This window comes from Oncorhynchus mykiss, chromosome 12, assembly GCF_057628025.1.
Source record: "Oncorhynchus mykiss isolate SJ-2025 chromosome 12, ASM5762802v1, whole genome shotgun sequence".
NCBI lineage: Eukaryota > Metazoa > Chordata > Actinopteri > Salmoniformes > Salmonidae > Oncorhynchus > Oncorhynchus mykiss.
In genome coordinates, this window is record NC_143033.1 from 83,722,489 (window position 1) to 83,736,365 (window position 13,877).

Consider the following 13,877-nt stretch of genomic DNA (forward strand, 5'->3'; position numbering starts at 1 on the left):
CTTGTGTGCTAAATGGCAAATCCTCAGCAAGAGGCCATGGGTGTGTCATTCTCTAGTTGTATCGTTAGGGGGGACACCAGAAAGATTAACGGCTAAAAGGAACAGGTGGCCATGATCTGTTAGCAATCACCTGCTAGGTGTTGTTCAAACATGTATAATTGGAGGAGGATAATCTGGTCAGAGGAAATAGAATGGCCATGAGCTGCTTCTAAGTAGTTTGCCATTAGCTGCTCTAGCATGTTGTATCTGAAACATCTGTGAATTAAATGCATACTGAGAGCAGAAGATCTGATCACTGTTGTGGTGAAACCTTTGGACAAGTAAAATAGAGTGAAAGGTTTTAAATTAATTTATATAAAATAAAAAAAAGCATTTATCCACTGAAGCGGAACAAATATCCATCACTTGTATCTTCTTTAGTTTGGAACATATACAATCTGAAGACAGACTCGTCAGGTTGTCGGAACAGAATGAAATAGTCAAGCAAAGGGTCTGTCCACACACCGAAGTCACCACAGCCAAGGATAACGAGAAAAAAAAAACATTTTACCAAGTGCAGATCTGGTCTGGTTTTAAACAGCTGTTTTCTTCTGTTAAATGTACAGTTAAAGCTAGAATCCTTAGTTGCTACATCCATTTTCTGACTTAAATGAATATATACCCATCTAATCTTGAATAATAACTTAAACGCCTAATGAGCTTAGTTCAACTCTCGTACCCCATCATAAACTTGTTCTTACGCTAATGTTTGTAAACAATGGAAATGTAAAGCACGGTATAGTCTCAAAACATGGTTAAAACCACAATTGTGATATCATGGATAGTCAGTCCTGGCATCCATAGTCCCGTCTGTCAATCTGAGAGTGGTTCCATTTCTCCAGGCCCATCCCTCAGCTTTTTACCAAAAACAGGTGGAGTGACCCCTTTGGTTTAGTTTCAACTAAGGATTCACGCGTTAACGGCTCAGGTACTTTTCTGTAGTCTGTTACATGAAAGCTCAATGAGGCATCTGATCAACTACACATGGAATTAATATGTTTATATCTTACTGGTTATCTGTGCAAGTATGAAAATATGTAAGTGTAACAAAGCAAATTGATTTGGATATGACAGAACGTGGATTTGACAGGGGAAAAAAACACTCCATTGATAGAATTGTAAAAAGAAACGACACTGAACAGAAAAAAAGTCCACATACAAACTAACAGCGAGAATGTTGAAGTTCAGGTGGAGTGATTGAAATGTCAGACCCCACTGCTGTAATGCTTTCTTTATTTCAATTATTATTACTTGTTTTACCTATATAAATGAAAATACATCCAAAACAGATCCTATGGTCCACATATGAACAACAAAATACTGCATTTCTACTTACAGCAGCAATAAGGCTAGGTCAGTATATGAAAGGCTAGCTGCCAAAGGTCCAGGAATTGTCATGTTTGGGTCAAATGCTTCTCATGCTGCTAGTTGGTCACTTCGTCCAGTCACCCCATGGGTCCGTTGAGTGGTGCCCTTGACCGTGGCCCCAATCTGCACTGAGGTAGTTGAGACAGAGGTACCGTGCGACCGCCGGGCTAACATGGGCCTCAGTCAAACTGCTCGCTGCAGGTGGTCAAAGTTCAGCTCATCATGTTAAAGGTTAATTGTTGTTAAGGCTTCCTGTGGTCTTGGAGTAGTCGTCATCCTCCTCCTCCGTGGCGATGTCTCACAGGGGTACCTTCAAATTAGAGTTCTACTTTGTCCTAGTTGTCCTTTTTTCAAATCTCAACTAAATATTCTCTTCAGTCTTTTTTTTATTTTTTAAAGGGGTGGTCATATTTTCCAATCCTCTACAATGGTTAAACCAACTGAAAATCTTCTATTTTTGGCACCTTGGGAGTCAATGGAAGAAGGGGGAAATAAATGGTAGGAAAGGAGAAAAAAACAAAACAAGATGGTGGTGTTGTTATAGAAGACTAGTTGTGGTGGCTGGCTTGGTCATTGGCTGCCGACGAGTCCGTATCTGCTACGCGTGTTGCGGTGGGGGTGGCGCTGTCCCCTTCCTCTGTTTTGATGCGCTTACCGTTGGGCTGATCGCTGGCCGCCTGGGCTCCGTTCTGTCGTTTGGTCGGGAGGGAGGCTGAAGCGGAGGCGTGAGTGGCCAGCAAGTGGAGAGGACTCGCAACAGCTGTGGCTGAACATGGGGAGGAAGATGAGGAAAAAATATAAATATTTCAGCGTCGGAATTGATGGAATACTCTGCTAAGTAATCTAATGTCTTAGAACATATGCCAATAAAAAGTGTACTTTTCAAAACAGTGTCGGAAACTCCAGCCAGACAGGGATTCATATGGCCCTTCGTGATACACAAACACACTGCAGAGCAGCCCTGACAAGTACGCTGCATGAACTAATTAAACAAACAGGGACTACTCACAGCAGTGGTAGACTACAGATGCGGCCAGAGCAGTGGTAGACTACAGATGCGGCCAGAGCAGTGGTAGACTACAGATGCGGATAGAGCAGTGGTAGACTACAGAAGCGGATAGAGCAGTGGTAGACTACAGATGCGGCCAGAGCAGTGGTAGACTACAGATGCGGCCAGAGCAGTGGTAGACTACAGATGCGGCCAGAGCAGTGGTAGACTACAGATGCGGCCAGAGCAGTGGTAGACTACAGATGCGGCCAGAGCAGTGGTAGACTACAGATGCGGATAGAGCAGTGGTAGACTACAGATGCGGATAGAGCAGTGGTAGACTACAGATGCGGCCAGAGCAGTGGTAGACTACAGATGCGGCCAGAGCAGTGGTAGACTACAGATGCGGCCAGAGCAGTGGTAGACTACAGATGCGGCCAGAGCAGTGGTAGACTACAGATGCGGCCAGAGCAGTGGTAGACTACAGATGCGGATAGAGCAGTGGTAGACTACAGATGCGGATAGAGCAGTGGTAGACTACAGATGCGGATAGAGCAGTGGTAGACTACAGATGCGGATAGAGCAGTGGTAGACTACAGATGCGGTTAGAGCAGTGGTAGACTACAGATGCGGATAAAGCGCTTTGACCGGATCCATTCTAAGCCAGTGTCTCACCTGCAGCGGCCTGCATTGGCATCAGGTGGGTGCCGTTCTGTGCAATGGTCTTTATGGGGAGCTGGTGCTGGCCCAGGGCCGGCTGCACTAACGTCAGCGTCTTAAAGGGCGTGGCCGACTGGGTCGTCTGGATGATGCGACTGCCACCGCCTATAGAGGCGTGGGTGATCGTTGGAACAGATTCTACTTTTACTAGAGACAAACATAGGAAAAAATGATGTCAATGACCTCTAATAACATAACACCAAACAAGCACTACAATAACTGATCAACATGAGATACATTGCACATTTACTAAGAAAAGACATATACACAGGTGCCTTGGTCAAGAGTAAAACAGACCTATGTAAACCTGGCTGAAACCACTACTACCTTGAGTCAACACAATCTGTCCATCTACACACACACACCATCCCCTCACCTTTGGCCTCTGAGTAGTCTCCGTTCTCCTGGGGCTCAGTCTGGAGGGTGACCATGGTGGGGGTGGCCACTGTGTAGGTGTTGGCGGTGCTGAGTCCGGCCATGCTGGTGACAGACATGGCAGGGATCTGGTGGACAACGTGCACCGTCTGCATGACGGGCTGCTGGTTCTGGTTGGTGCTGGTAGTCACAGGCGTGGCCACGGCATAGGTCACCGGCTTTATGGTCTGAGGTAACTGACGCTGAACCGTGATGAGCACCGGCTGGCTGTTGAGAGGAGAGCCTGGACAAACAATAGCTTTCTTTAACGGAGGATCCACATGTGACGACTGCACGTTTGTACATAGGATTGGAGAAGACTCCCAACAATGTGATAGGACAAAAATGGGCGTCTCTCACCTGGTGTACTCTGTGCAAAGCGGGCCTCCTGGATGACAGCTAGTTTGGGCTGGACTGCCGTGGCAGGGGGTGGGGCCGGAGCGGGCTCTGGTTCCATGGGGACAGGGGAACCCTCTCGGGATAGGCTGTCAGGGGTCTGCACCCCACTCGAGTGGGCCGAGAGCACCCCAGAGTGATTAGGGGAGACTGGGGCACTCCTGTGAAAGAGAAAAGCAGATAGGCTTTAAAAATGCTCTAGATTTACATATGCATTGAAATTTACCACCCTAGTCGCACTCCACCAGAGTCACACTTTCCCAATGGGAATATTATAGTGACCACATATGGCCACAAGGCAATGGCACAAACATGCCAATCTAACAGTAAAGCTGAGGTGTCCAACCTTTTATATCATGAGCTACTTTAAATTATGAAACGTATCGCAAAATACAAAAAAAATCCTAGCTTCAAATACACAGTATTTTCCCAAATTCAGTCCCGTTATATTTTTCATCGTTTTTCACTCAAAATTACAATTATTCTTAGAGAAACAATGAAATGTGATGTTCAGAGTCCACGCCAATACTAAAAATCGAGAAAAATACAAAAAATATATATTTTGATTTGCATGCAATACCACTTTAATTGAGAATTTTGCGAGAGAAAAAAAAAGCCCATCCGATTGATCAAATAATCATGATAGAACAGGTAAACCTGTTTTGCTGTTAATATTTAATTGAGAAGGTTTTGGGGAAAGTATTTTTTTGTCACCTAGAGTTGGGCGGTATCCATACTTTCACATTGTCATACCGTCTTGATTGCATCCCGGGATATACGGTATTACCGGCTTAGTAAACAAGGCCGCAAAAAAAAAAAAAAAAAAAAAAAAAAACTATTGGCCGTCTATTAATAGAATGCTAACAAAATTTGCACAAGTAATAGAACATTTCCATGGAGGATGCTAAAGAGTGCAAACTAATATAAACGAATTGCAAAGACGTACACGTATAACTTTATGAGCTGGATTTCCTAGATAGGAGCTACTGAATGGCATTTTTGGTGAGTTTGGACATTTAAAAGCAAATGTAAATGAGTGTGCAAATGAACAAAGTTTTGAAACATGCTTGTCTGAAGAACAAACAGTACTGGCTCTGCTGCAGCATGTGTACATGCTGTGTCTGTGTGGAGTCTGGAGTCACTAGGGCAACGGGCCTGGGGAGGAGAAGACGGCCCGAGAATGGAGAGGAGAAAAGGCACAAGGAAATCAAGATAGTGGCAGCTGTACAAATAACTTATCCAAAGGGCTTTGAGTTCTCAAACACGGGAGAAAGCTAACACTATATGATGCCCGTCACCCTATTAATTCGGCCACATACTTCGATAATTAGCAAATTAAACATAGTATTGTGCTTTAACGCAGAATTCTGCTTTTTCTCACACTGGAAAAAAAATGGTGTAAGATGTAATATGCTTCTTATTGTAATTTCTGCTCAGCGTCACACATTTTGTGCTTCAGTTGCATTTCTCCTCTCGGATGAGAATTCATAGAAAACCTATCAGCAGACATCACTGACTGATGTTGAGCTACTTTTCTCCAGTACTTTACTCAGTGTAGCCAGACTCCTTTTCTCCAGTAAAATGCAAGATTAACTAACTAAGCAAAACATTAGGAAATGTAGCAGCTTTTTTTGCAAAAAAATACCTTGCTTTTTCATTGTAAGCCCATTTACTTGCTAAATAGCGCTGCACTTTGGTTGTCATCTGATGAAAATGAAGCTATTTTCTGCCGAATGTGTTTTCTGTGAAGGAAGGAAAACTATAGTTGCACGTCCCTGACGGTCAATATAAAACACGACCCCTGTCAATACACAGCTGGAATCAACTGCTCAGGCTTTCTCCCATTGTGCTATTTACAAACAAACACATTTTTAAAAATGTCATTTAACATTTATTTGACTAGGCAAGTCGGTTAACTTCTTATGGCTGGGAGGTGCTGTTTCCACATTCGGATGAAAAGCGTGCCCAGAGTAAACTGCCTGCTACTCAGTCCCAGAAGCTAAGATATGCATATTATTAGTAGATTTGGGTAGAAAACACTCTGAAGTTTCTAAAACTGTTTGAATGATGTCTGAGTATAACAGAACCCATATGGCAGGCAAAAACCTGAGAAAAATCCAACCAGGAAGTGGGAAATCTGAGGTTTGTAGTTTTTCAAGTCATTGCAGATCCAATAAACAATGTAAATTTGATCCAATTGCACTTCCTAAGGCTTCCACTGGATGTCAACAGTCTTTAGAACTTTGTTTCAGGCTTCTACTGTGAAGGGGGAGATAATGAGAGCTGTTTGAACCAGTGGTCTGGTTGAAAGCCTTTAGTTTAGTCACGCGCACAGCAGTGAGCACGAGCTCTGTTCCTTTTCATTTCTATAGACAAAGGAATTGAAACATTATTGAAGATTTCTGATAAAAACATCCTAAAGATTGATTCTGTACATTGTTTGACGTGTTTCTACGAACTGTAATATAACTTTTTTGACTTTTTGTCTGGACTTACGTGCTCACGCATTGTGCATTTGGATTACTGGACTAAACGCACAAACAAAAAGGTGGTGTTTGGACATAAATTATGGACTTTATCGAACATTTATTGTGGAACTGGGATTCCTGGGAGTTCATTCCGATGAAGATCATCAAAAGGTAAGTGAATATTTATAATGCTATTTCTGACTTTTGTTGACTCCACAACATGGTGGGTATCTGTATGGTGGCTGAGCGCTGTACTCAGATTATCGCATGGTGTGCTTTTGCCGTAAAGCTTTTTTGAAATATGATACCGCGGTTGCATTAAGGAGAAGAATATCTTTAATTCTATGCATAACACTTGTATCTTTTATCAACGTTTATGATGAGTATTCCTATAAATTAATGTGGCTCTGCAAAATCACCGGATGTTTTGGAGGCAAAACATTACTTAACATAACGTGCCAATGTAAACTGAGATTTTGGGATATAAATATGAACTTTATCAAACAAAACATACATGTATTGTGTAACATGAAGTCCTATGAGAGCCATCTGATGAAGATCAAAGGTTTGTGATTAATTTTCATCTCCATTTCTGCTTTTTGTGACTCTCTTTGGCTGGAAAATGGCTGTTTTTTTGTGACTAGGCGCTGACCTAACATACTTTCGTCGTAAAGCCTTTTTGAAATCGGACACGGTGGTGGGATTAACAAGTTTTTAAAATGTGGTATAATACTTGTATGTTTGAGGTATTTTAATTATGAGATTTGTTTGAATTTGGCGCCCTGCACTTTCACTGGCTGTTGTCAAATCGATCCCGTTAACGGGATTTCAGCCGTAAGAAGTTGAGAACAAATTCTTATTTACAATGATGGTTTAAGAACAGTTGGTACCTGCCTTGTTCAGGAGCAGAACAACAGATTTTACCTTGGCAGCTCAGGGATTCGATCTAGCAACCTTTCGGTTACTTGCCCAACTCTAACCACCTACCTGCCGCCCCACATGACTGGCTCAACTGTTCTGGGAACTATGCTTCATAATGTAAAATAATGTGACAGGTGAAATTAAGAACACGATATGCTTCATTTCCTAACATATTACTTTTTAAGCAAATACCTGCAGTCAGTTTGTGTAACAAAATATAAAAAAACATATTGAAAAACTTAAAAATAAATAGTTTCAATGGTAAAAAACCATGCCTTGGCCATGCCTTGGCTATTTCCAAATACCCCGGTATACGGTATGCCGCCCAAGCCTACTGTCTACCCTGAAGACAGTTATCATTCTGTCTTACTGGCTACACAAAGTGAATGGAAGATAAATGTGTGCACTACACAGACATACAGGGGAACTATTGCTGGAAATTAATTGGCAGATAGTGTTACATTTGGCTTTTTAGGCCAACTGGAACTAACTAGGGATGGGATAATGTCAATGTGGATAGATGGGCTGCGAGCGACCGGATGGAGACCCCTGCAGTAAAGCATGCAGCGAGCTCATCATGTGACTGAAACCTGAGAGAGTGAGTAGATCCATACCTGGAGGAGAGGGGTCCGAGGGGGGTCCTGAAGCAGGGCACACCCCGCGGCCTTCGTTTCCTGAAGGCCTGCTCCATGAGCTTGCCCTCTGAGGACGGGTCTATCCTCCAGAACGAGCCCTTGCCCGGTTCCTCCTGCGATCTGGCTACTTTAATAAAGTAGCGGTTCAGTGACAGATTGTGACGGATCGAGTTCTACAACAGAATACGCCGTCGTGTTAGTACGAACACACTGCAGCCAAGGCTGTTATTCACGTCACAGTTCAGTGGCACATGCTCAAAAACAACTTGGAAACAGATGGGATAAGCCATGTTCCGCCCTTCAGTTTGAAGCCAAAGTGAATGTGTACTTTTACAAGGTTGCATATTAGTCAAAGCACATCTTAATATACAGTGCCCTCAGAAAGTATTCATACCCCTTTACTTATTCCACATTTTGTTGTGTTACAGCTTGAATTCAAAATGTATTTAAAAAGTCTCACCCATCTACACACAATAAACCGTGTTTTAGAAATATTTGCTAACCGATTGAAAATTAAATAGTAAATCAAATGTACATAATTATTCACAAGTGAGTTAATACTTTGGCAGCAATTAAGGCTTTGAGTCTTTCTGGGTACGTCTCTAAGCTCTTTCCACGCCTGGATTGTGCAACATTTGCCCATTATTCTTTTCAAAATTCTTCAAGCTCTGTCAAAATTGGTTGTTGATCATTGCTAGACAACCATTTTTCAGGTCTTGCCATAGATTTTAAAGCAGATTTAAGTCAAAACTGTAACTCCGCCACATTCACGGACTACTTGGTAAGCAACTCCAGTGAAGATTTGGCCTTGTTTTAGATTCCTATCCTGCTGAAAGGTGAAGTCATCTCCCAGTGTCGGAGAGAAACAGGTTTTCCTCAAAGACCCTCGACCTCAAAACCAGTTCCACTGCATTTTTTCCATCATTCCCCTCTAATCAGGAACTGATTTAGACCTGGGCAATTAATTATCAGGTAGAACTGTAAACCAGGAGGCTCTGGAACTCATAAGGTAAGAGTAGAGTACCCCTGCTCTAGGATTATGCCTGTGTTTAGCTCCATTCCACTTATTCCCCAGTTCTTAACAATTACAATCATACCCATAATATGATGCAGCCACCACTATGCTTGAAAATATAGTGTGTGGTACTCAATAATGTGTTGTATTGGATTTGCCCCGAACACTTTTTATTCAGGACAAAAAGTGAATTGCTTTGGCAAGTATTACTTTAGTGCCTAGTTGCAAACAGGATGCATGTTCTGGTATATGTTTTATTCTGTAGACATCTTTTCCCTCTGTCAATTAAGTTAGTATTGTGGAGTAACTACAATGTTGATCCATGTTGAAACAAGAAAATGTGGGAAAAAACTCAAGGGGCTATGCTCTGGTTTTTGAGATATTTCAAATATAACCATGTGGTAGAATCCTAATGCTATTCAAAACAAGTTCAGATCTTTTCCCTCTCATGCACCATTTTCAATGACATTATTTGTATTGAAATACACCATTTCTCACCTGCCAGCCTTTGTCTGCAGTCCTGTAGTAGGGGTAGTTTTTGGTGATGTGAGTGTATATTCCGTTTAGTGTGAGCTGCTTGTCCTGTGCCATTGTAATGGCTTGGACTATCAGTTGTGCATATGAGTATGGCGGTTTGGAATCATCCTAAAGGGAAGAAGAAGAGGAAGGAAGAAAGGGTGTCATTTACTAGGCAGCATAGCACATATTGTGAGCAATGGCACTGGAGGGAATAGCAGCCGTTTCACAGGCTCCTGGCCAATTGAACTATTTTGTGTTTTTGGGTGTTGATCTTAACTTTTTTTGTACATAATGTTTACACCATCGTTTCCTATGACTGAAAAGAGCTTCTGGAAACCAGAAAATCCATCACCAACCTCGATTTGGATGAGGACTTTTAGTGCAATGAGTCCCAGACCAGGCCCAAATCCCTGACACGGAGTAGTAGGTGGCGCTACTGGCTAACATGCAATCACTGGACGAGCTCTGTTTGAGACTATCCCATCAACGTGATCTGAAAAACTAATATCCTGTGTTTCTCTAGCTGGTTTTTCTATGCATCGGCATGACAGAACGGCGGCATCGGGAAAGCTCGGGGGAGGGAGTGTGCGTCTGAGGTTCTGCTCACGTTAGAATACCTTATGATAAGCTGTAGACCATACTATTTACCAAGAGAGTTATCATTATATTTTTCGACCACCATAAACCGATGCTGGCAATAAGACTGGACTCAATGAGCTGTATAAGACCGACCATAAGCAAACAAGAAAATGCTCAGCCAGAGGAGGCATTCCTAGTGGCCGTGATTTTAAATGCAGGAAACTGAAATACGTTTTACCTCATTTGTACCAGCATGTCACCTGTGCAACTAGATCACCTTTACTCCAAACACAGAAATGCATATACATCCCTCTCTCCATTTAGCAAATCTGACCATACCTCTATCCTCTTGATTCCTGCTTACAAGCAAAAGCTCACTCAAGTGACCGGAAGTGGTCAGTGAAGCAGATGCTAAGCTACAGGACTGTTTTGAAGGCACAGACTGGAATATGTACCATGATTCAGCCGATGGCATCATTAATAAGTGCATCGACAACCTTCCCAGGGACTGCGGTTGAAAATTAGCCTACTGGCTAAAACCGGCACTTTGACTGAAACGTTGATTAATGTGCACTGTCCCTGTAAAAATAAAACAAACTCAAACGACGTGCCCAAAGTGACCGTATGTAAAAATCCCAACCAGAAGACATGGATTACTGGCAACATCAGCACTGAGCTAAAGGCTAGAGTTGCTGCTTTCAGGGAGCGGGACACAAACCCAAATGCTTGTAAGAAATTTCACTACACCCTCCGACGAACCATCAAACAAGCAAAGCGTCAATACAGAACTAAGATCAAATCGTACTACACCAGCTCTGACACACGTCGGATGTGGTAGGGCTTACAAACTATCACAGGTTACGAAGGGAAACCCAGCCATGAGGTGCCCAGTGATATGAGCCTACCAGACGAGCTAAATGCTTTCTATGCTCGCTTTGAGGCAAGATACACTGAACCATCTGTTCCAAATGACTGTGTGATCACACTCCATAGCCAATGTGAGTAAGACCTTTAACAAACAGGTAAACATTCACAAGGCCAGACAGATTACCAGGACACGTCCTCAGAGCATGAGCTGCCAAGCAGGAAAGGGTCTTCACTGATATGTTCAACCTCTCCCTGTAATACATACATGTTTCAAGCAGACCACAATTCTACCCTACCAATCAAAAAGGCAGTAAATGCTCATTTGGTCAAAAATGACTTAGTCATTTTTTGCTACATTAAATATATGCTTAATCATGTGGACAAGTATCCTGCCTCTATTGTATTGTGTTTTGGAGAAAATGTGGGTCATGTTAGCAGTAACTGCATAAAGTTACTGTGAAACCAACGTAAATAAAAAACATATTTCTCAGTTCCACGCTATGAGCAGTTACCACCAGGCGGTGTCAGAGGAAGGCCCAAAACATTGTCAAAAGACAGCCACCCACCCGAGCCAGACTTGTTCTCTCTACTATTGCACGGCAAGCAGTACCAATGCACCAAGTCTGAAATCAACAGGACTCTTCTACCCCCGAGACATAAGACATCTAAACAAGACTGCTAAATATCTAATCAAATGGTTACCAGGACTAACTGCATTCACCCTTTTTTGCACATCTGCTGCTGCCAAGTCACTTTATCCCTACCGTTGTGTACATTACATAGCTACCTCAATTACCTCGTACCCTTGTACGACTCAGTACGGGTACTCCCTATATGTATAGCCATGCTATTTCTAATTCACTGGGTTTTTATTCTTCGTGTCTCTCAATTTTGTGTATTATTTTTCCTCTCATCTTTAACTCTGCATTGTTGGAAAATAATCCATAAGTAAGCATTTCACTGTTAGTCTACGAAGCATGTGACAAATTACATTTGATGACAACCATGGGTTTGTTTTGTCACATGCATCAGTTAAAATGCCAAAACAGGCAAACACATGACGACCTTTCCTCTCCAATTAATTCAAGTGTGCACTTATTTAAAAAGGGCAATCTGCAGTTGCAGTACCCATTGATTCTTGAAGAATATAACTTATAAATGCCTCGAGCTTAGTTCAACTGTCATATCCCATCCAAACAAACTTGTTTTACTCCAATGTTTGTAAACAAAGTAGTGTAAACAAAGCAATTAACCGAAACAGAAGTTTTTTTTTTTTTTTTACCAATAGAGATATCAGACCAAGTCCAAACTGTGTGATATGGTAGTTGTAGTTTCCAACAGGCTTATATTCTACATATATTAGCGCAGTAATTAACCAACTATTTCACGCCTACTTGTCCAGTCTGTGTGGGGCACACAGAGGGAGAGAAGAGACAGAAGACATGTGAGTGAAAGGCATAGGGAGAAGTTGCTTTGGGAGGTATCTCTACCTGAAAATACATGCTCTAAGTGATTGATAGTGGATATTCAGAAGTTGTAAAAGTATGCCTTATTTACTCAAGAACATTTCAAATACATGTTGTCAGACAGCAGCTCTATAGAGATGAGATGACTTGGAATTAATAAAAAGTCAAATAAAACTAAATGTAATATACCCAACAACTGAACTATTTTCAATATTTATAAAGTAAATATAAAGTGATTCTTTTTTAATAATAGAACCAAAACGAAAAGCACTAATCACTCAGCACTAGAGTTGCAAAGCGGCGGAAACTTTCCAGACATTTTCCATGGGAAGTTATGCCCAGGAATTTTGCTTAAATTCTTTTTTTTTTCCTTTTTAAAAAGGTAACTTATAACAGTGAACCTTTGAGGGATACACAAGGCAATTCTAGGTCTTGCAGTATATTTTGGTTAAACTATCCCCAATTCAATGGAGTTGCAACCCTCTGCATACACAGTGCATTCTTCCATCACATGTACAGCTGATTCTCAAGATCTTGCTCACTAATGAGATGCTACTGAGTCCACACTACTACACTGTCTGAGCCAAGGACTACATGCTTTCTGGTAAGTTTTGATTACAATACTGGGTGGGGTGAATATATTTTATATGACACATGATTTTTTGTTAACTAGTAAATAGTAGCCTACAGCAAAGTGTTTAAATCATTTCTAACTTGTTAACAATTTCTGCTAGTTTTTGCTACCATGTGGGTTTTAGCTTGCTTGAGCCTGTTAATTCACCTGTTTCCATGCATGTTTCATTTTAAAACATCTTATCTCACAAATGAGTTGTTTAATCTAACTGCTTAACTATTTATCTGTACATGGAATTGTATTTGTTTTTTTTACTCTTTTTTTCTAATCTTTACAGGAAAATGCCACGGGCACTATCTGACGTGTGGAGACATTTCACTGCAGCTAATGTAGAAGGAAATGCTGTGTACATTTGCAAATACTGTGTCAAATCATATGTGAAGAATGCACCAAAGAAGCAGAATCATCTGGCCAAGTGCATAAAATTTCCTCAGTGATCACAAACAACCTCTGACAAAAGTCCCTCTACTTCTATTCGAGGTGAAAATGATGAATCAGACACCTTAACACAATTCCTCCTGGAGTCAGTATTTTTTACTCAATGGAGGAACGTAGTCAGTGAAATGCTGATTAATGTCTTGCTCGAGCTGTGTACGCAACTGGTGCTCACAGGCTGTGTATTGGAAGAGATTTCTGAATGTTTTTCGCCCAGCATACACCCCTCCAACCAGACATGCTTTATCTACTAATTTGCTGGATGCAGAGATTAGAGTTCAAGTGAAGGTCAAGCAAATCATAGAGAAAGCAGACTATTTCAATCATCTCTGATGGGTGGTTGAATGTTCGAGGGCAAGGAATAATTAACTACATCTCCATCCCTCAACCAGTATTCTACAAGAGCACAGACA

At 41.7% G+C, this 13,877-nt stretch overlaps 1 protein-coding gene across 4 annotated transcripts in view; it reads right to left on the minus strand.

Annotated features, from left to right (window-relative positions):
* Positions 1 to 333: 333 nt before the first annotated feature.
* Positions 334 to 13,877, minus strand: part of LOC110538568 (forkhead box protein K2) — a 29,163-nt gene continuing 15,619 nt past the window's right edge. For 2 of the 4 annotated variants that reach the window (XM_021625460.3, XM_036938648.2), the window contains exons 4-9: positions 9,463 to 9,609; positions 7,929 to 8,122; positions 3,890 to 4,086; positions 3,492 to 3,773; positions 3,071 to 3,262; positions 334 to 2,173 (exon numbers count right to left, since the gene is read on the minus strand). In XM_021625460.3, the coding sequence (XP_021481135.3) occupies positions 1,956 to 2,173; positions 3,071 to 3,262; positions 3,492 to 3,773; positions 3,890 to 4,086; positions 7,929 to 8,122; positions 9,463 to 9,609 (1,230 nt within the window). In that variant the 3' untranslated portion in view covers positions 334 to 1,955. The remainder of the gene's footprint in view (positions 2,174 to 3,070; positions 3,263 to 3,491; positions 3,774 to 3,889; positions 4,087 to 7,928; positions 8,123 to 9,462; positions 9,610 to 13,877) is intronic. The other 2 variants (XM_090193733.1, XM_090193734.1) reach the window with 1 other exon arrangement.